Source organism: Ambystoma mexicanum, chromosome 6p, assembly GCF_040938575.1.
Source record: "Ambystoma mexicanum isolate Mex_15411 chromosome 6p, UKY_AmexF1_1, whole genome shotgun sequence".
NCBI classification, from domain to species: Eukaryota; Metazoa; Chordata; class Amphibia; order Caudata; family Ambystomatidae; genus Ambystoma; species Ambystoma mexicanum.
The window spans coordinates 9,401,405-9,428,503 of NC_090935.1; the positions used below are offsets into that span (position 1 = coordinate 9,401,405).

General features: G+C 56.8%; 1 protein-coding gene across 4 annotated transcripts in view; it reads right to left on the reverse strand.

Moving 5' to 3' along the window:
• LOC138511129 (NACHT, LRR and PYD domains-containing protein 3-like) overlaps positions 1 to 27,099 on the reverse strand; it is a 1,063,058-nt gene that overhangs the window by 661,639 nt on the left and 374,320 nt on the right. For all 4 annotated transcript variants that reach the window (XR_011280574.1, XM_069626613.1, XM_069626614.1 and 1 more), the window contains one exon: positions 3,784 to 3,957. Coding sequence is in view for 3 of the 4 variants with exons in the window: in XM_069626613.1 (XP_069482714.1) it covers positions 3,784 to 3,957 (174 nt within the window). In the remaining variant the exon portion in view is untranslated. The remainder of the gene's footprint in view (positions 1 to 3,783; positions 3,958 to 27,099) is intronic.

Below are 27,099 nucleotides of genomic sequence, written 5' to 3' on the forward strand. Positions count from 1 at the left end.
ACATGAGGAGTCCTTCACCCACCTCTAGTTTCACTCTGAACTTTCCTCCCTCCACCTGGCCATAGCATAGCAGACCTTCATATGCCAGGCTGAGCTTGAGATGCCAGGGCAAGCTTGAGATGCCAACTTAGCTTGAGATGTCAGGGCAAGCTTGAGATGCCAGCCTAGGCATTTACATGAGGTGTCCCTCATCCACCTCGAGTTTCACTCTGAACTTTCCTCCCTCCACCTGGCCATAGCATAGCAGACATTGAGATGCCAGGCTGAGCTTGAGATGCCAGACGAGCTTGAGATGCCAGGGCAAGCTTGAGATGCCAGCCTAGGCATTTACATGAGGTGTCCCTCATCCACCTCGAGTTTCACTCTGAACTTTCCTCCTTCCACCTGGCCATAGCATAGCAGACATTGAGATGCCAGGCTGAGCTTGAGATGCCAGACGAGCTTGAGATGCCAGGACGGGCTTGAGATGCCAGCCTAGGCATTTACATGAGGTGTCCCTCATCCACCTCGGGTTTCACTCCACCTGGCCATAGCATAGCAGACATTGAGATGCCAGGCTGAGCTTGAGATGCCAGACGAACTTGAGATGCTAGGACAGGCTTGAGATGGCAGGGCAAGCTTGAGATGCCAGCCTAGGCATTTACATGAGGCGTCCCTCACCCCCCACGAGTTTCACTCTGAATTTTCCGCCCTCCACATCGCCATGACAGACCTAGCCATAGCATAGCACTGTCTGCATCTCTTCATTTACCCTCTGTGTTGGGGTGCTCTTCTAGACCCGTAAAGAGTTTATCCACAGAGATCAGGTGGCTCATATTACCATAGCTCCCCATCTCACTCCCACAAATGCCTATTCCTGGTGGGCTGAGGTGGGGCACTTAATCCCCTGCCCTCTGGCAGATTTATTAAAAATAATATGGCAAATAAACTAAATGGTACAAGCAGGGAATCGAGGAGAATATATTAGTTCAGATTCCTGTAAGATATAAAGAACACAAGTAGCAGAGTAGCCACCACACCCACCAAGCTGCAGCTTAACATGTACAGAGGGCTACAGTCTGAAGAGACAGGCGGCCGATTACCCTAGTGTCTGCATCTCGCGCGCCTTACCCCAGTCTCTGTATCTCACGCCCCTTACCCTAGTCTCTGTATCTCGCAGCCCCTTACCCCAGCCTCTGTATCTCACGCCCCTTACCCTAGTCTCTGTATCTCGCAGCCCCTTACCCCAGTCTCTGTATCTCACGCCCCTTACCCTAGTCTCTGTATCTCGCAGCCCCTTACCCCAGCCTCTGTATCTCACGCCCCTTACCCTAGTGTCTGTATCTCGCGCCCCTTACCCTAGTCTCTGTATCTCACGCCCCTTACCCTAGTCTCTGTATCTCGCAGCCCCTTACCCGTCTCTGTATCTCACACCCCTTACCCCAGTCTCTGTATTTCACACCCCTTACCCCAGTCTCTGTATCTCAGGCCCTTACCCCAGTCTCTGTATCTCAGGCCCGCACCCCAGTGTCTGTATCTCAGGCCCTTACCCCAGTCTCTGAATCTCGTACCCCTTACCCCAGTGTCTGGATCTCACAGCCCCTTACCCCAGTCCCTGTATCTCATGCCCCTTACACTAGTCTCTGTATCTCGCAGGCCCTTACCCCAGTCTCTGTATCTCATGCCCCTTACCATAGTCTCTGTATCTCGCAGCCCCTTACCCCAGTCTCTGTATCTTGCACCCCTCACCCCAGTCTCTGTATCTCACGTCCCTTACCCTAGTCTCTGTATCTCGCAGCCCCTTACCCCAGTCTCTGTATCTGATGTCCCTTACTCTAGTCTCTGTATCTCGCAGGCCCTTACCCCAGTCTCTGTATCTCATGCCCCTTACCCTAGTCTCTGTATCTCAGGCCCTCACCCCAGTGTCTGTATCTCAGGCCCTTACCACACTGTCTGTATCTCGCACCCCTTTCCCCAGTCTCTGTATCTCACGCCCCTTACTCTAGTCTCTGTATCTTGCAGCCCCTTACCCCAGTCTCTGTATCTCATGCCCCTTACCCTAGTCTCTGTATCTCGCAGGCCCTTACCCCAGTCTCTGTATCTCACGCCCCTTACCCTAGTCTCTGTATCTCGTAGCTCCTTACCCCAGTCTCTGTATCTCAGGCCCTTACCCCAGTGTCTGTATCTCAGGCTCTTACCACACTGTCTGTATCTCGCACCCTTTACCCCAGTGTCTGTATCTTTCAGCCCCTTACTGCAGTGTCTGTATCTCGCAGCCCCTTACTGCAGTGTCTGGATCTCGCACCCCTTAACTGAGTGTCTGTATTTCACAGCCCCTTACCGCAGTGTCTGTATCTCACAGCCCCTTAACGCAGTGTCTGTATATCGCACCCTTTAACCCAGTGTCTGTATCTCACAGCCCCTTACTGCAGTGTCTGTATCTTGCACCCTTTACTGCAGTGTCTGGATCTCACACCCCTTACTGCAGTCTCTGTATCCCCCAGCCCCTTACTGCAGTGTTGGTATCTTGCAGCCCCTTACTGCAGTGTCTGTATATCGCAACCCCTTACTGCAGTGTCTGTATCTCCCAGCCCCTTACCCCAGTGTCTGTATCTCGCACCCCTTAACCCAGTGTCTGTATCTCACAGCCCCTTACTGCAGTGTCTGTATCTTGCGCCCCTTAATGCAGTGTCTGGATCTCACACCCCTTACTGCAGTCTTTGTATCCCCCAGCCCCTTACTGCAGTGTTTGTATCTTGCAGCCCCTTACTGCAGTGTCTGTACTCCGCAGCCCCTTACCTCAGTGTATGTATCTTGCAGCCCCTTACCCCAGTGTCTGTATCTCCCAGCCCCTTACTGCAGTGTCTGTACCTCGCGCCCCTTACCACAGTCTCTGTATCTCACAGCCCCTTACCACAGTGTCTGTATCTCACAGCCCCTTACTACAGTGTCTGTATCTCGTGCCCCTTACCCCAGTGTCTGTATCTCACAGCCCCTTACTGCAGTGTCTGTATCTCACAGCCCCTTACCACAGTGTCTGTATCCCCCAGCCCCTTACCGCAGTGTCTGTATCTCATGTCCCTTACCACAGTGTCTGTATCTCACAGCCCCTTACTGCAGTGTCTGTATCTCACAGCCCCTTACCAGTGTCTGTATCTCACAGCCCCTTATTGAAGTGTCTATATCTTGCAGCTCCTTACTGCAGTGTCTGTATCTCGTGCCCCTTACCCCAGTGTCTGTATCTCCCAGCCCCTTACTGCAGTGTCTGTACCTCACGCCCCTTACCGCAGTCTCTGTATCCCCCAGCCCCTTACTGCAGTGTCTGTATCTCACAGCTCCTTACCCCAGTGTCTGTATCTCACAGCCCCTTACTGCAGTGTCTGTATCTCACAGCCCCTTACTGCAGTCTCTGTATCCCCCAGCCCCTTACTGCAGTGTTTGTATCTTGCAGCCCCTTACTGCAGTGTCTGTATCTCGCAGCCCCTTACTGCAGTGTCTGTACCTCGTGCCCCTTACCGCAGTCTCTGTATCCCCCAGCCCCTTACCCCAGTGTCTGTTTCTCGCAGCCCCTTACCCCAGTGTCTGTATCTCCCAGCCCCTTACCCCAGTCTCTGTATCTTGTGCCCCTTACCACAGTGTCTGTATCTTGCAGCCCCTTACCTTAGTGTATGTATCTTGCAGCCCCTTACCCCAGTGTCTGTATCCCCCAGCCCCTTACCCCAGTGTCTGTATCTCGTGCCCCTTACCGCAGTCTCTGTATCCCCCAGCCCCTTACCCCAGTGTCTGTATCTCGCAGCCCCTTACCCTAGTGTCTGTATCTCGCAGTCGGAATGTGCCAAGGCCTCACACAGCTCCTTCATGAAGGCAGGGTCCTCTCCAAACTTATCCAAGTCGAGCGCTGTGAGAACGGAGTTCCGTCTGAGAGGAAGGAGGAGCTCTGGCCAGCATTTAGTAGTGGCATCCATTCTGCCAGACACGCTGCAGGAGAAGGAGAAATCGGGATAAAACAGCACGTGAACAGGGGGCCTCTTCATTCCTCGCCCATCCCGTACATGGCAACCACACCTGCCGCCAGCTGCGGCCCCTTCACACCACCTTTAAACACACACCCCGCCCCCTCAGAGGGATGAACACAAGGCAGAGGAAACGTGAGAACCAGTATAAAGCTGAAGACAAAAAAAGTGCAAGACCAGCAGCGAGTATTTCTATTATTGTGTTTCAGTCTGAGAGTGCATATCAATGCCGCACTACCCATGGCAATGCCTGCAGCACTTCTAACAGCACTACCCACAGCACTGGTAAAGTACTGTAAACACATAGATGGCCCCTAAAGCCCATCTTTCCTCAGCTCCCGTTTGCTTCTCCTGACTTTAGTCCAAGAGCCCATTTCTCTTTCCAGTCACATTGTGTCAGTACTGCAGGGTGTCCGACCCCCTCACACAGCTCTCCGCAGCCCTATTTCTCAAAACTCTGCGGAAGGGCGCCTCCAAACTCAAAACTGCGATGCTCCTGCATGGAAACCTAGGTTCGAGCTGGACAGCCTGCTGGATGGTCCGGGGACACTTCTGTACAGGCTCACTTGCAGGGTTACCAGGGGACGTCCAGAGTGATTGGTCCCACCACTCCAAGGGTTGGAAGCACCTCCACAGGTCTTCTGAGATCAGAGTAGGATCCTCAGGATACTTGGCTCCTTTCTTCAGGTCTCTGATCTCTGGTGATGAATGCAGGACCCCTCCTCTTATCCACAGTCAGGTGAGTGCGCACACTGTGAGGAATCCTGTGGAGTCATCACTAAACCCCAGCCTAACGTCTCCTCCCATGTGGCCAGGGGACAGCAGCCGCTACCTGATCCTGACCCTGGGGTGGTATTATGAGGGAGGATCACATGGGAGGGCACGGCAGCCACTACCTGATCCTGACCCTGGAGGTGGTATTATGAGGGAGGATCACATGCGAGGGGACGGCAGCCACTACCTGATCCTGACCCTGGGGGCGGTAACATGATGGAGGATCACATGGGTGGGGATGGCAGCCGCTACCTGATCCTGACCCTGGAGGTGGTATTATGAGGGGGGATCACATGGGAGGGGACGGAAGCTGCCACCTGATCCTGACCCTGGGGGTGGTATTATGAGGGAGGATCACATGGGAGGGGACAGCAGCCGCTACCTGATCCTAACCCTGGGGGCGGTATTATGAGGGAGGATCACATGGGAGGAGACGGCAGCTGCACCTGATCCTGACCCTGGCGGTGGTATTATGAGGGAGGGTCACATGGGAGGGGATGGCAGTCGCTACCTGATCCTGACCCTGGGGGGTGATATTATGAGGGCGGATCACATGGGAGGGGACGGCAACCACTACCTGATCCTGACCCTGGCGGTGGTATTATGAGGGAGGATCACATGGGAGGAGACGGCAGTTGCACCTGATCCTGACCCTGGGGGTGGTATTATGAGGGAGGATCACATGGGAGGGGACGGCAGCCACTACTTGATCCTGACACTGGGGGTGGTTTTATGAGGGAGGATCACATGGGATGGGAAGGCAGCCACTACCTGATCCTGACCCTGGGGGTGGTATTATGAGCGAGGCTCACATGGGAGGGGAAGGCAGCCGCTACCTGATCCTGACCCTGGGGGTGGTATTATAAAGGAGGATCACATGGATGGGGACGGCAGCCACTACCTGATCCTGACCCTGGGGGTGGTATTATGAGGGAGGATCACATGGGAGGGGACGGCAGCCGCTACCTGATCCTGACCATGGGGGTGGTATTATGAGAGAGGATCACATGGGAGGGGACGGCAGCCGCTATCTGATCATGACAATGGGGGTGGTATTATGAGGGAGGATCACATGGGTGGGGATGGCAGCCACTACCTGATCCTGACCCAGGGGGTGGTATTATGTGGGAGGATCACATGGGAGAGGACGGCAGCCACTACCTGATCCTGACCCTGGGGGTTGTATTATGAGGGAGGATCACATGGGAGGGGACGGCAGCCACTACCTGATCCTGACCCTGGGGGTGGTATTATGAGGGAGGATCACATGGGAGGAGACGGCAGCCACTACCTGATCCTGACCATGGGGGTGGTATTATGAGGGAGGATCACATGGGAGGGGACGGCAGCCACTACCTGATCCTGACTCTAGGGGGTGGTATTCTGAGGGAGGATCACATGGATGGGGACGACAGCCACTACCTGATCCTGACCCTGGGAGTGGTATGAGGGAGGATCACATGGAATGAAACGGCAGCCACTACCTGATCCTGACCATGGGGGTGGTATTATGAGGGAGAATCACATGGGAGGGGATGGCAGCCTTTACCTGATCCTGACCCCGGGGGTGGTATTATGAGGGAGGATCACATGGGAGGAGAAAGCAGCTGCACCTGATCCTGACCCTGGGGGTGGTATTATGAGGGAGGATCATATGGGAGGGGACGGCAGCCACTACCTGATCCTGACCCTGGGGGTGGTATTATGAGGGAGGATCACATGGGAGGGGATGGCAGCTGCACCTGATCCTTACCCTTGGGGTGGTATTATGAAGGAGGATAACATGGGAGGGGACGGCAGCCACTACCTGATCCTGACCCTGGGGGTGGTATTATGAGGGAGGATCAAATGGGAGGGGACGGCAGCCACTACCTGATCCTGACCCTGGAGGTGGTATTATGAGGGAGGATCACATGGATGGGGACGGCAGCCACTACCTGATCCTGACCCTGGGGGTGGTATTATGAGGGAGGATCACATGGGAGGGGACGGCAGCCTCTAGCTGATCCTGACCCTGGGAGGGGTATGATGAGGAAGGATCACATGGGAGGGGATGGCAGCCACTACCTGATCCTAACCCTGGAGGTGGTATTATGAGGGAGGATCACATGGATGGGGACGGCAGCCACTACTTGATCCTGACCCTGGGGGTGGTATTATGAGGGAGGATCACATGGGAGGGGATGGCAGCTGCACCTGATCCTTACCCTTGGGGTGGTATTATGAAGGAGGATAACATGGGAGGGGACGGCAGCCACTACCTGATCCTGACCCTGGGGGTGGTATTATGAGGGAGGATCAAATGGGAGGGGACGGCAGCCACTACCTGATCCTGACCCTGGAGGTGGTATTATGAGGGAGGATCACATGGATGGGGACGGCAGCCACTACCTGATCCTGACCCTGGGGGTGGTATTATGAGAGAGGATCACATGGGAGGGGACGGCAGCCTCTACCTGATCCTGACCCTGGGGGTGGTATTATGAGGGAGGATCACATGGGAGGAGAAAGCAGCTGCACCAGATCCTGACCCTGGGGGTGGTATTATGAGGGAGGATCACATGGGAGGGGAAGGCAGCCACTACCTGATCCTGACCCTGGGGGTGGTATTATGAGGGAGGATCACATGGGAGGGGACGGCAGCCACTACCTGATCCTGACCCTGGAGGTGGTATTATGAGGGAGGATCACATGGATGGGGACGGCAGCCACTACCTGATCCTGACCGTGGGAGTGGTATTATAAGGGAGAATCACATGGGAGGGGACGGCAGCCACTACCTGATAGTGACCCTGGGTGTGGTATTATGAGGGAGGATCACATGGGAGGGGAAGGTAGCCACTACCTGATCCTGACCCTGGGAGTGGTATTATGAGGGAGGATCACATGGGAGGAGACGGCAGCCACTACCTGATCCAGACCCTGGGGGTGGTATTATGAGGGAGGATCACATGGATGGGGACGGCAGCCACTACCTGATCCTGACCCTTGGAGTGGTATTATGAGGGAGGATCACATGGGAGGAGACGGCAGCCACTACCTGATCCTGATCCTAGGGGTGGTATTATGAGGGAGGATCACATGGGAGGAGATGGCAGCCACTACCTGATGCTGTCCCTGGGGGTGGTATTATGAGGGAGGATCACATGGGAGGGTAAGGTAGCCACTACCTGATCCTGACCCTGGAGGTGGTATTATGAGGGAGGATCACATGGATGGGGACGGCAGCCACTACCTGATCCTGACCCTGGGGGTGGTATTATGCGGGAGGATCACATGGGAGGGGACAGCAGCCACTACCTGATCCTGACCCTGGGGGTGGTATTATGAGGGAGGATCACATGGGAGGGGATGGCAGCCTCTACCTGATCCTGACCCCGGGGGTGGTATTATGAGGGAGGATCACATGGGAGGAGACGGCAGCCACTACCTGATCCTGACCGTGGGGGTGGTATTATGAGAGAGGATCACATGGGAGGAGATGGCAGCCATTACCTGATCCTGACCCTGGAGGTGGTATTATGAGGGAGGATCAAATGGGAGGGGACGGCAGCCACTACCTGATCCTGACCCTGGAGGTGGTATTATGAGGGAGGATCACATGGGAGGGGACGGCAGCTGCACCTGATCCTTACCCTTGGGGTGGTATTATGAAGGAGGATCACATGGGAGGGGACGGCAGCCACTACCTGATCCTGACCCTGGGGGGTGGTATTATGAGGGAGGATCAAATGGGAGGGGACGGCAGCCACTACCTGATCCTGACCCTGGAGGTGGTATTATGAGGGAGGATCACATGGATGGGGACGGCAGCCACTACCTGATCCTGACCCTGGGGGTGGTATTATGAGGGAGGATCACATGGGAGGGGACGGAAGCCTCTAGCTGATCCTGACCCTGGGAGGGGTATGATGAGGAAGGATCACATGGGAGGGGATGGCAGCCACTACCTGATCCTAACCCTGGAGGTGGTATTATGAGGGAGGATCACATGGATGGGGACGGCAGCCACTACCTGATCCTTACCCTGGGAGTGGTATTATGAGGGAGGATCACATGGGAGGAGAAAGCAGCTGCACCTGATCCTGACCCTGGGGGTGGTATTATGAGGGAGGATCACATGGGAGGGGACGGCAGCCACTACCTGATCCTGACCCTGGGGGTGGTATTATGAGGGAGGATCACATGGGAGGGGACGGCAGCCACTACCTGATCCTGACCCTGGAGGTGGTATTATGAGGGAGGATCACATGGGAGGGGACAGCAGCCGCTACCTGATCCTAACCCTGGGGGCGGTATTATGAGGGAGGATCACATGGGAGGAGACGGCAGCTGCACCTGATCCTGACCCTGGCGGTGGTATTATGAGGGAGGGTCACATGGGAGGGGATGGCAGTCGCTACCTGATCCTGACCCTGGGGGGTGATATTATGAGGGCGGATCACATGGGAGGGGACGGCAACCACTACCTGATCCTGACCCTGGGGGTGGTATTATGAGGGAGAATCACATGGGAGGAGACGACAGCTGCACCTGATCCTGACCCTGGGGGTGGTATTATGAGGGAGGATCACATGGGAGGAGACGGCAGCCACTACCTGATCCTGAACCTGGGGGTGGTATTATGAGGGAGGATCACATGGGAGGGGAAGGCAGCTGCACCTGATCCTGACCCTGGGGGTGGTATTATGAGGGAGGATCACATGGGAGGAGACGGCAGCCACTACCTGATCCTGAACCTGGGGGTGGTATTATGAGGGAGGATCACATGGGAGGGGAAGGCAGCTGCACCTGATCCTGACCCTGGGGCTGGTATTATGAGAGAGGATCACATGGGAGGGGATGGCAGCCACTACCTGATCCTGACCCTGGGGGTGGTATTATGAGCGAGGCTCACATGGGAGGGGAAGGCAGCCGCTACCTGATCCTGACCCTGGGGGTGGTATTATAAAGGAGGATCACATGGATGGGGACGGCAGCCACTACCTGATCCTGACCCTGGGGGTGGTATTATGAGGGAGGATCACATGGGAGGGGACGGCAGCCGCTATCTGATCCTGACCATGGGGGTGGTATTATGAGAGAGGATCACATGGGAGGGGACGGCAGCCGCTATCTGATCATGACAATGGGGGTGGTATTATGAGGGAGGATCACATGGGTGGGGATGGCAGCCACTACCTGATCCTGACCCTGGGGGTGGTATTATGTGGGAGGATCACATGGGAGAGGACGGCAGCCACTACCTGATCCTGACCCTGGGGGTTGTATTATGAGGGAGGATCACATAGGAGGGGACGGCAGCCACTACCTGATCCTGACCCTGGGGGTGGTATTATGAGGGAGGATCACATGGGAGTGGACGGCAGCCACTACCTGATCCTGACCCTGGGGGTGGTATTATGAGGGAGGATCACATGGGAGGAGACGGCAGCCACTACCTGATCCTGACCATGGGGGTGGTATTATGAGGGAGGATCACATGGGAGGGGACGGAAGCCACTACCTGATCCTGGCTCTAGGGGGTGGTATTCTGAGGGAGGATCACATGGATGGGGACGACAGCCACTACCTGATCCTGAAACTGGGAGTGGTATTATGAGGGAGGATCACATGGAATGAAACGGCAGCCACTACCTGATCCTGACCATGGGGGTGGTATTATGAGGGAGAATCACATGGGAGGGGATGGCAGCCTTTACCTGATCCTGACCCCGGGGGTGGTATTATGAGGGAGGATCACATGGGAGGAGAAAGCAGCTGCACCTGATCCTGACCCTGGGGGTGGTATTATGAGGGAGGATCATATGGGAGGGGACGGCAGCCACTACCTGATCCTGACCCTGGGGGTGGTATTATGAGGGAGGATCACATGGGAGGGGATGGCAGCTGCACCTGATCCTTACCCTTGGGGTGGTATTATGAAGGAGGATAACAAATGGAGGGGACGGCAGCCACTACCTGATCCTGACCCTGGGGGTGGTATTATGAGGGAGGATCAAATGGGAGGGGACGGCAGCCACTACCTGATCCTGACCCTGGAGGTGGTATTATGAGGGAGGATCACATGGATGGGGACGGCAGCCACTACCTGATCCTGACCCTGGGGGTGGTATTATGAGGGAGGATCACATGGGAGGGGACGGCAGCCTCTAGCTGATCCTGACCCTGGGAGGGGTATGATGAGGAAGGATCACATGGGAGGGGATGGCAGCCACTACCTGATCCTAACCCTGGAGGTGGTATTATGAGGGAGGATCACATGGATGGGGACGGCAGCCACTACTTGATCCTGACCCTGGGGGTGGTATTATGAGGGAGGATCACATGGGAGGGGACGGCAGCCACTACCTGATCCTGACCCTGGGGGTGGTATTATGAGGGAGGATCACATGGGAGGGGACGGCAGCCACTACCTGATCCTGACCCTGGAGGTGGTATTATGAGGGAGGATCACATGGATGGGGACGGCAGCCACTACCTGATCCTGACCGTGGGAGTGGTATTATAAGGGAGAATCACATGGGAGGGGACGGCAGCCACTACCTGATCCTGACCCTGGGAGTGGTATTATAAGGGAGAATCACATGGGAGGAGACGGCAGCCACTACCTGATAGTGACCCTGGGTGTGGTATTATGAGGGAGGATCACATGGGAGGGGAAGGTAGCCACTACCTGATCCTGACCCTGGGAGTGGTATTATGAGGGAGGATCACATGGAAAAACGGCAGCCACTACCTGATCCTGACCATGGGGGTGGTATTATGAGGGAGAATCACATGGGAGGGGATGGCAGCCACTTCCTGATCCTGACCCCGGGGGTGGTAACATGAGGGAGGATCACATGGGAGGAGAAAGCAGCTGCACCTGATCCTGACCCTGGGGGTGGTATTATGAGGGAGGATCACATGGAATGAAAAGGCAGCCACTACCTGATCCTGACCATGGGGGTGGTATTATGAGGGAGAATCACATGGGAGGGGATGGCAGCCTTTACCTGATCCTGACCCCGGGGGTGGTATTATGAGGGAGGATCACATGGGAGGAGAAAGCAGCTGCACCTGATCCTGACCCTGGGGGTGGTATTATGAGGGAGGATCATATGGGAGGGGACGGCAGCCACTACCTGATCCTGACCCTGGGGGTGGTATTATGAGGGAGGATCACATGGGAGGGGATGGCAGCTGCACCTGATCCTTACCCTTGGGGTGGTATTATGAAGGAGGATAACATGGGAGGGGACGGCAGCCACTACCTGATCCTGACCCTGGGGGTGGTATTATGAGGGAGGATCAAATGGGAGGGGACGGCAGCCACTACCTGATCCTGACCCTGGAGGTGGTATTATGAGGGAGGATCACATGGATGGGGACGGCAGCCACTACCTGATCCTGACCCTGGGGGTGGTATTATGAGGGAGGATCACATGGGAGGGGACGGCAGCCTCTAGCTGATCCTGACCCTGGGAGGGGTATGATGAGGAAGGATCACATGGGAGGGGATGGCAGCCACTACCTGATCCTAACCCTGGAGGTGGTATTATGAGGGAGGATCACATGGATGGGGACGGCAGCCACTACTTGATCCTGACCCTGGGGGTGGTATTATGAGGGAGGATCACATGGGAGGGGACGGCAGCCACTACCTGATCCTGACCCTGGGGGTGGTATTATGAGGGAGGATCACATGGGAGGGGACGGCAGCCACTACCTGATCCTGACCCTGGAGGTGGTATTATGAGGGAGGATCACATGGATGGGGACGGCAGCCACTACCTGATCCTGACCGTGGGAGTGGTATTATAAGGGAGAATCACATGGGAGGGGACGGCAGCCACTACCTGATAGTGACCCTGGGTGTGGTATTATGAGGGAGGATCACATGGGAGGGGAAGGTAGCCACTACCTGATCCTGACCCTGGGAGTGGTATTATGAGGGAGGATCACATGGGAGGAGACGGCAGCCACTACCTGATCCAGACCCTGGGGGTGGTATTATGAGGGAGGATCACATGGATGGGGACGTCAGCCACTACCTGATCCTGACCCTTGGAGTGGTATTATGAGGGAGGATCACATGGGAGGAGACGGCAGCCACTACCTGATCCTGACCCTGGGGGTGGTATTATGCGGGAGGATCACATGGGAGGGGACAGCAGCCACTACCTGATCCTGACCCTGGGGGTGGTATTATGAGGGAGGATCACATGGGAGGGGATGGCAGCCTCTACCTGATCCTGACCCCGGGGGTGGTATTATGAGGGAGGATCACATGGGAGGAGACGGCAGCCACTACCTGATCCTGACCGTGGGGGTGGTATTATGAGGGAGGATCACATGGGAGGAGATGGCAGCCATTACCTGATCCTGACCCTGGAGGTGGTATTATGAGGGAGGATCAAATGGGAGGGGACGGCAGCCACTACCTGATCCTGACCCTGGAGGTGGTATTATGAGGGAGGATCACATGGGAGGGGAGGGCAGCTGCACCTGATCCTTACCCTTGGGGTGGTATTATGAAGGAGGATCACATGGGAGGGGACGGCAGCCACTACCTGATCCTGACCCTGGGGGTGGTATTATGAGGGAGGATCAAATGGGAGGGGACGGCAGCCACTACCTGATCCTGACCCTGGAGGTGGTATTATGAGGGAGGATCACATGGATGGGGACGGCAGCCACTACCTGATCCTGACCCTGGGGGTGGTATTATGAGGGAGGATCACATGGGAGGGGACGGAAGCCTCTAGCTGATCCTGACCCTGGGAGGGGTATGATGAGGAAGGATCACATGGGAGGAGATGGCAGCCACTACCTGATCCTAACCCTGGAGGTGGTATTATGAGGGAGGATCACATGGATGGGGACGGCAGCCACTACCTGATCCTTACCCTGGGAGTGGTATTATGAGGGAGGATCACATGGGAGGAGAAAGCAGCTGCACCTGATCCTGACCCTGGGGGTGGTATTATGAGGGAGGATCACATGGGAGGGGACGGCAGCCACTACCTGATCCTGACCCTGGGGGTGGTATTATGAGGGAGGATCACATGGGAGGGGACAGCAGCCACTACCTGATCCTGACCCTGGAGGTGGTATTATGAGGGAGGATCACATGGATGGGGACGGCAGCCACAACCTGATAGTGACCCTGGGTGTGGTATTATGAGGGAGGATCACAAGGGAGGGGAAGGTAGCCACTACCTGATCCTGACCCTGGGAGTGGTATTATGAGGGAGGATCACATGGGAGGAGACGGCAGCCATTACCTGATCCAGACCCTGTGGGTGGTATTATGAGGGAGGATCACATGGGAGGGGAAGGTAGCCACTACCTGATCCTGACCCTGGAAGTGGTATTATGAGGGAGGATCACATGGATGGGGACGGCAGCCACTACCTGATCCTGACCCTTGAAGTGGTATTATGAGGGAGGATCACATGGGAGGAGACGCCAGCCACTACCTGATCCTGACCCTAGGGGTGGTATTATGAGGGAGGATCACATGGGAGGAGATGGCAGCCACTACCTGATGCTGTCCCTGGGGGTGGTATTATGAGGGAGGATCACATGGGAGGGGAAGGTAGCCACTACCTGATCCTGTCCCTGGGGGTGGTATTATGAGGGAGGATCACATGGGAGGGGACGGCAGCCACTACCTGATCCTGACACTGGGGGTGGTATTATGAGGGACGATCACATGGGAGGGGACGGCAGCTGCACCTGATCCTTACCCTTGGGGTGGTATTATGAGGGAGGATCACATGGGAGGGGATGGCAGCCACTACCTGATCCTGACCATGGGGGTGGTATTATGAGGGAGGATCACATGGGAGGGGAGAGCAGCCTCTACCTGATCCTGACCCTGGGAGGGGTATGATGAAGAAGGATCACATGGAAGGGCACGGCAGCTGCTACCTGATCCTGACCCTGGGGGTGGTATTATGAGGGAGGATCATATGGGAGGGGACGGCAACCACTACCTGATCCTGACCCTGGGGGTGGTATTATGAGGGAGGATCACATGGGAGGGGACGTCAGCCACTACCTGATCCTGACCCTCGGGGTGGTATTATGAGGGAGGATCACATGGGAGGGGACGGCAGCCACTACCTGATCCTGACCCTGGAGGTGGTATTCTGAGGGAGGATCACATGGGAGGGGATGGCAGCCACTACCTGATCCTGACCCTGGAGGTGGTATTCTGAGGGAGGATCACATGGATGGGGACGGCAGCCACTACCTGATCCTGACCCTGGGGGTGGTATTATGAGGAAGGATCACATGGGAGGGGACGGCAGCTGCACCTGATCCTTGCCCTTGGGGTGGTATTATGAGGGAGGGTCACATGGGAGGGGACGGCAGCCACTACCTGATCCTGACCCTCGGGGTGGTATTATGAGGGAGGATCACATGGGAGGGCACGGCAGCCACTACCTGATCCTGACCCTGGAGGTGGTATTATGAGGGAGGATCACATGGATGGGGACGGCAGCCACTATCTGATCCTGACCCTGGGGGTGGTATTATGAGGGAGGATCACATGGGAGGGGAGGGCTGCCACCACCTGATCCTGACCCTGGGGGTGGCATCATGAGGGAGCGTCACATGGGAGGGGAAGGCTGCCACCACCTGATCCTGAACCTGGGGGTGGTATTATGAGGGAGGATCACATGGGAGGGCACGGCAGCCACTACCTGATCCTGACCCTGGAGGTGGTATTATGAGGGAGGATCACATGGATGGGGACGGCAACCACTATCTGATCCTGACCCTGGGGGTGGTATTATGAGGGAGGATCACATGGGAGGAGACGGCAGCAACTACCTGATCCTGACCCTGCGGGTGGTATTATTAGGGAGGATCACATGGGAGGGGACGGCAGCACCTACCTGATCCTGACCCTGGGAGGGGTATGATGAGGAAGGATCAAATGGGAGGGGATGGCAGCCACTACCTGATCCTTATCCTGGGAGGGGTATGATGAGGAAGGATCACATGGAAGGGAACGGCAGCCACTACCTGATCCTGACTCTAGTGGGTGGTATTGTGAGGGAGGATCACATGGGAGGGGACGGCAGCCACTACCTGATCCTGACCATGGCGGTGGTATTATGAGGGAAGATCACATGGGAGGGGACAGCAGCCTCTGCCTGATCCTGACCCTGCGGGTGGTATTATGAGGGAGGATCACATGGATGGGGAAGGCAGCCTCTACCTGATCCTGACCCTGGGGGTGGTATTATGATGGAGGATCACATGGATGGGGACGGCAACCACTACCTGATCCTGACCCTGGGGGTGGTATTATGAGGGAGGATCACATGGATGGGGATGGCAGCCACTACCTGATCCTGACCCTGGGAGTGGTATTATGAGGGAGGATCACATGGGAGGGGACAGCAGCGACTACCTGATCCTGACCCTGGGGGTGGTATTATGAGGGAGGATCACATGGGAGGGGAAGGTAGCCACTACCTGATCCTGACCCTGGAGGTGGTATTATGAGGGAGGATCGCATGGATGGGGACGGGAGCCACTACCTGATCCTGACCCTGGGAGTGGTATTATGAGGGAGGATCACACGGGAGGAGACGGCAGCCACTACCTGATCCTGACCCTGGGGGTGGTATTATGAGGGAGGATCACATGGGAGGAGATGGGAGCCACTACCTGATCCTGAACCTGGGGGTGGTATTATGAGGGAGGATCACATGGGAGGGGAAGGTAGCCACTACCTGATCCTGACCCTGGGGGTGGTATTATGAGGGAGGATCACATGGGAGGAGAAAGCAGCTGCACCTGATCCTGACCCTGGGGGTGGTATTATGAGGGAGGATCACATGGAAGGGGACGGCAGCCACTACCTGATCCTGACCCTGGGGGTGGTATTATGAGGGAGGATCACATGGGAGGGGACGGCAGCTGCACCTGATCCTTACCCTTGGGGTGGTATTATGAAGGAAGATCACATGGGAGGGGACGGCAGCCACTACCTGATCCTGACCCTGGGGGTGGTATTATGAGGAAGGATCAAATGGGAGGGGACGGCAGCCACTACCTGATCCTGACCCTGGGGGTGGTATTATGAGGGAGGATCACATGGGAGGGGACGGCAGCCTCTAGCTGATCCTGACCCTGGGAGGGGTATGATGAGGAAGGATCACATGGGTGGGGACAGCAGCCACTACCTGATCCTGACTCTAGGGGGTGGTATTATGAGGGAGGATCACATGGGAGGGGACGGCAGCCACTACCTGATCCTGACCCTGGGAGTGGTATTATGAGGGAGGATCACACGGGAGGAGACGGCAGCCACTACCTGATCCTGACCCTGGGGGTGGTATTATGAGGGAGGATCACATGGGAGGGGACGGCAGCCACTACCTGATCCTGACCCTGGGAGGGGTATGATGAGGAAGGATCACATGGAAGGGCACGGCAGCTGCTACCTGATCCTGACCCTGGGGGTGATATTATGAGGGAGGATCACATGGGAGGGACAGCAGCCACTACCTGATCCTGACCCTGGGGGTGGTATTATGAGGGAGGATCACATGGGAGGAGACGGCAGCCAATACCTGATCCTGACCCTGGGAGTGGTATTATGAGGGAGGATCACATGGGAGGGGAAGGCAGCCACTACCTGATCCTGACCCTGGAGGTGGTATTATGAGGGAGGATCACATGGATGGGGACGGCAGCCACTACCTGATCCTGACCCTGGGGGTGATATTATGAGGGAGGATCACATGGGAGGGGAAGGCAGCCACTACCTGATCCTGACCCTGGAGGTGGTATTATGAGGGAGGATCACATGGATGGGGACGGCAGCCACTCCCTGCTCCTGACCCTGGGAGTGGTATTATGAGGGAGGATCACATGGGAGGAGACGGCAGCCACTACCTGATCCTGACCCTGGGGGTGGTATTATGAGGGAGGATAACATGGGAGGGGAAGGTAGCCACTACCTGATCCTGACCCTGGAGGTGGTATTATGAGGGAGGATCACATGGGAGGGGATGGCAGCCACTACCTGATCCTGACCCTGGGAGTGGTATTATGAGGGAGGATCACACGGGAGGAGACGGCAGCCACTACCTGATCCTGACCCTGGGGGTGGTATTATGAGGGAGGATCACATGGGAGGAGACGGCAGACACTACCTGATCCTGACCCTGGGGGTGGTATTATGAGGGAGGATCACATGGGAGGGGAAGGTAGCCACTACCTGATCCTGACCCTGGAGGTGGTATTATGAGGGAGGATCACATGGATGGGGACGGCAGCCACTACCTGATCCTGACCCTGGGAGTGGTATTATGAGGGAGGATCACATGGGAGGAGACGGATGCCACTACCTGATCCTGACCCTGGGGGTGGTATTATGAGGGAGGATCACATGGGAGGGGACGTCAGCCACTACCTGATCCTGACCCCGGGGGTGGTATTATGAGGGAGGATCACATGGGAGGAGAAAGCAGCTGCACCTGATCCTGACCCTGGGGGTGGTATTATGAGAGAGGATCACATGGGAGGGGACGGCAGCCACTACCTGATCCTGACCCTGGGGGTGGTATTATGAGGGAGGATCACATGGGAGGGGACGGCAGCTGCACCTGATCCTTACCCTTGGGGTGGTATTATGAGGGAGGATCACATGGGAGGGGATGGCAGCCACTACCTGATCCTGACCATGGGGTTGGTATTATGAGGGAGGATCACATGGGAGGGGAGAGCAGCCTCTACCTGATCCTGACCCTGGGAGGGGTATGATGAAGAAGGATCACATGGGAGGGGATGGCAGCCACTACCTGATCCTGACCATGGGGGTGGTATTATGAGGGAGGATCACATGGGAGGGGATGGCAGCCACTACCTGATCCTGACTCTAGGGGGTGGTATTATGAGGGAGGATCACATGGGAGGGGACGGCAGCCACTACCTGATCCTGACCCTGGGGGTGATATTATGAGGGAGGATCACATGGGAGGGACAGCAGCCACTACCTGATCCTGACCCTGGGGGTGGTATTATGAGGGAGGATCACATGGCAGGAGACGGCAGCCAATACCTGATCCTGACCCTGGGAGTGGTATTATGATGGAGGATCACATGGATGGGGACGGCAGCCACTACCTGATCCTGACCCTGGGGGTGATATTATGAGGGAGGATCACATGGGAGGGGAAGGCAGCCACTACCTGATCCTGACCCTGGAGGTGGTATTATGAGGGAGGATCACATGGATGGGGACGGCAGCCACTACCTGATCCTGACCCTGGGAGTGGTATTATGAGGGAGGATCACATGGGAGGAGACGGCAGCCACTACCTGATCCTGACCCTGGGGGTGGTATTATGAGGGAGGATAACATGGGAGGGGAAGGTTGCCACTACCTGATCCTTACCCTTGGGGTGGTATTATGAGGGAGGATCACATGGGAGGGGATGGCAGCCACTACCTGATCCTGACCATGGGGGTGGTATTATGAGGGAGGATCACATGGGAGGGGAGAGCAGCCTCTACCTGATCCTGACCCTGGGAGGGGTATGATGAAGAAGGATCACATGGAAGGGCACGGCAGCTGCTACCTGATCCTGACCCTGGGGGTGGTATTATGAGGGAGGATCACATGGGAGGGGACGGCAACCACTACCTGATCCTGACCCTGGGGGTGGTATTATGAGGGAGGATCACATGGGAGGGGACGGCAGCCACTACCTGATCCTGACCCTCGGTGTGGTATTATGAGGGAGGATCACATGGGAGGGGACAGCAGCCACTACCTGATCCTGACCCTGGAGGTGGTATTCTGGGGGAGGATCACATGGGAGAGGACGGCAGCCACTACCTGATCCTGACCCTGGAGGTGGTATTCTGAGGGAGGATCGCATGGATGGGGACGGTAGCCACTACCTGATCCTGACCCTTGGGGTGGTATTATGAGGTAGGATCACATGGGAGGGGACGGCAGCCACTACCTGATCCTGACCCTGGGGGTGGTATTATGAGGAAGGATCACATGGGAGGGGACGGCAGCTGCAGCTGATCCTTGCCCTTGGGGTGGTATTATGAGGGAGGGTCACATGGGAGGGGACGGCAGCCACTATCTGATCCTGACCCTGGGGGTGGTATTATGAGGGAGGATCACATGGGAGGGGAAGGCTGCCACCACCTGATCCTGACCCTGGGGGTGGCATCATGAGGGAGAGTCACATGGGAGGGGAAGGCTGCCACCACCTGATCCTGACCCTGGGGGTGGTATTATGAGGGAGGATCACATGGGAGGGCACGGCAGCCACTACCTGATCCTGACCCTGGAGGTGGTATTATGAGGGAGGATCACATGGATGGGGACGGCAGCCACTATCTGATCCTGACCCTGGGGGTGGTATTATGAGGGAGGATCACATGGGAGGAGACGGAAGCCACTACCTGATCCTGACCCTGGGGGTGGTATTATGAGGGAGGATCACATGGGAGGGGACGGCAGCACCTACCTGATCCTGACCCTGGGAGGGGTATGATGAGGAAGGATCACATGGGCGGGGATGGCAGCCACTACCTGATCCTTATCCTGGGAGGGGTATGATGAGGAAGGATCACATGGAAGGGAACGGCAGCTGCTACCTGATCCTGACCCTGGGGGTGGTATTATGAGGGAGGATCACATGGGAGGGGACGGCAGCCACTACCTGATCCTGACTCTAGGGGGTGGTATTGTGAGGGAGGATCACATGGGAGGGGACGGCAGCCACTACCTGATCCTGACCATGGGGGTGGTATTATGAGGGAAGATCACATGGGAGGGGACAGCAGCCGCTGCCTGATCCTGACCCTGCGGGTGGTATTATGAGGGAGGATCACATGGATGGGGACGGCAGCCTCTACCTGATCCTGACCCTGGGGGTGGTATTATGATGGAGGATCACATGGATGGGGACGGCAACCACTACCTGATCCTGACCCTGGGGGTGGTATTATGAGGGAGAATCACATGGATGGGGATGGCAGCCACTACCTGGTCCTGACCCTGGGAGTGGTATTATGAGGGAGGATCACATGGGAGGGGACGGCAGCGACTACCTGATCCTGACCCTGGGGGTGGTATTATGAGGGAGGATCACATGGGAGGGCACGGCAGCCACTACCTGATCCTGACCCTGGAGGTGGTATTATGAGGGAGGATCGCATGGATGGGGACGGCAGCCACTACCTGATCCTGACCCTGGGAGTGGTATTATGAGGGAGGATCACACGGGAGGAGACGGCAGCTGCACCTGATCCTGACCCTGGGGGTGGTATTATGAGGGAGGATCACATGGGAGGGGACGGCAGCCACTACCTGATCCTGACCCCGGGGGTGGTATTATGAGGGAGGATCACATGGGAGGAGAAAGCAGCTGCACCTGATCCTGACCCTGGGGGTGGTATTATGAGGGAGGATCACATGGGAGGGGACGGCAGCCACTACCTGATCCTGACCCCGGGGGCGGTATTATGAGGGAGGATCACATGGGAGGAGAAAGCAGCTGCACCTGATCCTGACCCAGGGGGTGGTATTATTAGGGAGGATCATATGGGAGGGGACGGCAGCCACTACCTGATCCTGACCCTGGGGGTGGTATTATGAGGGAGGATCACATGGGAGGGGACGGCAGCTGCACCTGATCCTTACCCTTGGGGTGGTATTATGAGGGAGGATCACATGGGAGGGGACGGCAGCGACTACCTGATCCTGACCCTGGGGGTGGTATTATGAGGGAGGATCACATGGGAGGGCACGGCAGCCACTACCTGATCCTGACCCTGGAGGTGGTATTATGAGGGAGGATCGCATGGATGGGGACGGCAGCCACTACCTGATCCTGACCCTGGGAGTGGTATTATGAGGGAGGATCACACGGGAGGAGACGGCAGCCACTACCTGATCCTGACCCTGGGGGTGGTATTATGAGGGAGGATCGCATGGATGGGGACGGCAGCCACTACCTGATCCTGACCCTGGGAGTGGTATTATGAGGGAGGATCACACGGGAGGAGACGGCAGCTGCACCTGATCCTGACCCTGGGGGTGGTATTATGAGGGAGGATCACATGGGAGGGGACGGCAGCCACTACCTGATCCTGACCCCGGGGGTGGTATTATGAGGGAGGATCACATGGGAGGAGAAAGCAGCTGCACCTGATCCTGACCCTGGGATTGGTATTATGAGGGAAGATCACATGGGAGGGGACGGCAGCCACTACCTGATCCTGACCCCGGGGGCGGTATCATGAGGGAGGATCACATGGGAGGAGAAAGCAGCTGCACCTGATCCTGACCCAGGGGGTGGTATTATTAGGGAGGATCATATGGGAGGGGACGGCAGCCACTACCTGATCCTGACCCTGGGGGTGGTATTATGAGGGAGGATCACATGGGAGGGGACGGCAGCTGCACCTGATCCTTACCCTTGGGGTGGTATTATGAGGGAGGATCACATGGGAGGGGACGGCAGCGACTACCTGATCCTGACCCTGGGGGTGGTATTATGAGGGAGGATCACATGGGAGGGCACGGCAGCCACTACCTGATCCTGACCCTGGAGGTGGTATTATGAGGGAGGATCGCATGGATGGGGACGGCAGCCACTACCTGATCCTGACCCTGGGAGTGGTATTATGAGGGAGGATCACACGGGAGGAGACGGCAGCCACTACCTGATCCTGACCCTGGGGGTGGTATTATGAGGGAGGATCATATGGGAGGAGATGGGAGCCACTACCTGATCCTGAACCTGGGGGTGGTATTATGAGGGAGGATCACATGGGAGGGGAAGGTAGCCACTACCTGATCCTGACCCTGGAGGTGGTATTATGAGGGAGGATCACATGGATGGGGACGACAGCCACTACCTGATCCTGACCCTGGGAGTGGTACTATGAGGGAGGATCACATGGGAGGAGACGGCAGCCACTACCTGATCCTGACCCTGGGGGTGGTATTATGAGGGAGGATCACATGGGAGGGGATGGCAGCCTCTACCTGATCCTGACCCCTGGGGTGGTATTATGAGGGAGGATCACATGGGAGGAGAAAGCAGCTGCACCTGATCCTGACCCTGGGGGTGGTATTATGAGGGAGGATCATATGGGAGGGGACGGCAGCCACTACCTGATCCTGACCCTGGGGGTGGTATTATGAGGGAGGATCACATGGGAGGGGATGGTAGCTGCACCTGATCCTGACCCTGGGGGTGGTATTATGAGGGAGGATCAAATGGGAGTGGACAGCAGCCACTACCTGATCCTGACCCTGGGGGTGGTATTATGAGGGAGGATCACATGGGAGGGGACGGCAGCCTCTAGCTGATCCTGACCCTGGGAGGGGTATGATGAGGAAGGATCACATGGGAGGGGATGGAAGCCACTACATGATCCTGACTCTAGGGGGTGGTATTATGAGGGAGGATCACATGGGAGGGGACAGCAGCCACTACCTGATCCTGACCCTGGGAGGGGTATGATGAGGAAGGATCACATGGAAGGGCACGGCAGCTGCTACCTGATCCTGACCCTGGGGTTATATTATGAGGGAGGATCACATGGCAGGAGACGGCAGGCAATACCTGATCCTGACCCTGGGGGTGGAATTATGATGGAGGATCACATGGATGGGGACGGCAGCCACAACCTGATCCTGACCCTGGGGGTGATATTATGAGGGAGGATCACATGGGAGGGGAAGGCAGCCACTACCTGATCCTGACCCTGGAGGTGGTATTATGAGGGAGGATCACATGGATGGGGACGGCAGCCACTACCTGATCCTGACCCTGGGAGTGGTATTATGAGGGAGAATCACATGGGAGGAGACGGCAGCCACTACCTGATCCTGACCCTGGGGGTGGTATTATGAGGGAGGATAACATGGGCGGGGAAGGTAGCCACTACCTGATCCTGACCCTGGAGGTGGTATTATGAGGGAGGATCACATGGATGGGGATGGCAGCCACTACCTGATCCTGACCCTGGGAGTGGTATTATGAGGGAGGATCACACGGGAGGAGACGGCAGCCACTACCTGATCCTGACCCTGGGGGTGGTATTATGAGGGAGGATCACATGGGAGGAGACGGCAGCCACTACCTGATCCTGACCCTGGGGGTGGTATTATGAGGGAGGATCACATGCGAGGGGAAGGTAGCACCTACCTGATCCTGACCCTAGAGGTGGTATTATGAGGGAGGATCACATGGATGGGGACGGCAGCTGCTACCTGATCCTGACCCTGGGAGGGGTATGATGAGGAAGGATCACATGGAAGGGCACGGCAGCTGCTACCTGATCCTGACCCTGGGAGGGGTATGATGAGGAAGGATCACATGGAAGGGCACGGCAGCCACTACCTGATCCTGACCTTGGGGGTGGTATTATGAGGGAGGATCACATGGATGGGGACGGCAGCCTATACCTGATCCTGACCCTGGGGGTGATATTATGAGGGAGGATCACATGGGAGGGACAGCAGCCACTACCTGATCCTGACCCTGGGGGTGATATTATGAGGGAGGATCACATGGGAGGGACAGCAGCCACTACCTGATCCTGACCCTGGGGGTGGTATTATGAGGGAGGATCACATGGATGGGGACGGCAGCCAATACCTGATCCTGACCCAGGGGGTGGTATTATGATAGAGGATCACATGGATGGGGACGGCAGCAACTACCTGATCCTGACCCTGGGGGTGATATTATGAGGGAGGATCACATGGGAGGGGAAGGCAGCCACTACCTGATCCTGACCCTGGAGGTGGTATTATGAGGGAGGATCACATGGATGGGGACGGCAGCCACTACCTGATCCTGACCCTGGGAGTGGTATTATGAGGGAGGATCAAATGGGAGGAGACGGCAGCCACTACCTGAACCTGACCCTGGGGGTGGTATTATGAGGGAGGATTACATAGGAGGGGAAGGTAGCCACTACCTGATCCTGACCCTGGAGGTGGTATTATGAGGGAGGATCACATGGATGGGGATGGCAGCCACTACCTGATCCTGACCCTGGGAGTGGTATTATGAGGGAGGATCACACGGGAGGAGACGGCAGCCACTACCTGATCCTAACCCTGGGGGTGGTATTATGAGGGAGGATCACATGGGAGGAGACGGCAGCCACTACCTGATCCTGACCCTGGGGGTGGTATTATGAGGGAGGATCACATGGGAGGGGACGGCAGCACCTACCTGATCCTGACCCTGGGAGGGGTATGATGAGGAAGGATCACATGGGCGGGGATGGCAGCCACTACCTGATCCTTATCCTGGGAGGGGTATGATGAGGAAGGATCACATGGAAGGGAACGGCAGCTGCTACCTGATCCTGACCCTGGGGGTGGTATTATGAGGGAGGATCACATGGGAGGGGACGGCAGCCACTACCTGATCCTGACTCTAGGGGGTGGTATTGTGAGGGAGGATCACATGGGAGGGGACGGCAGCCACTACCTGATCCTGACCATGGGGGTGGTATTATGAGGGTAGATCACATGGGAGGGGACAGCAGCCGCTGCCTGATCCTGACCCTGCGGGTGGTATTATGAGGGAGGATCACATGGATGGGGACGGCAGCCTCTACCTGATCCTGACCCTGGGGGTGGTATTATGATGGAGGATCACATGGATGGGGACGGCAACCACTACCTGATCCTGACCCTGGGGGTGGTATTATGAGGGAGGATCACATGGATGGGGATGGCAGCCACTACCTGGTCCTGACCCTGGGAGTGGTATTATGAGGGAGGATCACATGGGAGGGGACGGCAGCGACTACCTGATCCTGACCCTGGGGGTGGTATTATGAGGGAGGATCACATGGGAGGGCACGGCAGCCACTACCTGATCCTGACCCTGGAGGTGGTATTATGAGGGAGGATCGCATGGATGGGGACGGCAGCCACTACCTGATCCTGACCCTGGGAGTGGTATTATGAGGGAGGATCACACGGGAGGAGACGGCAGCTGCACCTGATCCTGACCCTGGGGGTGGTATTATGAGGGAGGATCACATGGGAGGGGACGGCAGCCACTACCTGATCCTGACCCCGGGGGTGGTATTATGAGGGAGGATCACATGGGAGGAGAAAGCAGCTGCACCTGATCCTGACCCTGGGGGTGGTATTATGAGGGAGGATCACATGGGAGGGGACGGCAGCCACTACCTGATCCTGACCCCGGGGGCGGTATTATGAGGGAGGATCACATGGGAGGAGAAAGCAGCTGCACCTGATCCTGACCCAGGGGGTGGTATTATTAGGGAGGATCATATGGGAGGGGACGGCAGCCACTACCTGATCCTGACCCTGGGGGTGGTATTATGAGGGAGGATCACATGGGAGGGGACGGCAGCTGCACCTGATCCTTACCCTTGGGGTGGTATTATGAGGGAGGATCACATGGGAGGGGACGGCAGCGACTACCTGATCCTGACCCTGGGGGTGGTATTATGAGGGAGGATCACATGGGAGGGCACGGCAGCCACTACCTGATCCTGACCCTGGAGGTGGTATTATGAATGCGGATCGCATGGATGGGGACGGCAGCCACTACCTGATCCTGACCCTGGGAGTGGTATTATGAGGGAGGATCACACGGGAGGAGACGGCAGCCACTACCTGATCCTGACCCTGGGGGTGGTATTATGAGGGAGGATCGCATGGATGGGGACGGCAGCCACTACCTGATCCTGACCCTGGGAGTGGTATTATGAGGGAGGATCACACGGGAGGAGACGGCAGCTGCACCTGATCCTGACCCTGGGGGTGGTATTATGAGGGAGGATCACATGGGAGGGGACGGCAGCCACTACCTGATCCTGACCCCGGGGGTGGTATTATGAGGGAGGATCACATGGGAGGAGAAAGCAGCTGCACCTGATCCTGACCCTGGGGGTGGTATTATGAGGGAGGATCACATGGGAGGGAACGGCAGCCACTACCTGATCCTGACCCCGGGGGCGGTATCATGAGGGAGGATCACATGGGAGGAGAAAGCAGCTGCACCTGATCCTGACCCAGGGGGTGGTATTATTAGGGAGGATCATATGGGAGGGGACGGCAGCCACTACCTGATCCTGACCCTGGGGGTGGTATTATGAGGGAGGATCACATGGGAGGGGACGGCAGCTGCACCTGATCCTTACCCTTGGGGTGGTATTATGAGGGAGGATCACATGGGAGGGGACGGCAGCGACTACCTGATCCTGACCCTGGGGGTGGTATTATGAGGGAGGATCACATGGGAGGGCACGGCAGCCACTACCTGATCCTGACCCTGGAGGTGGT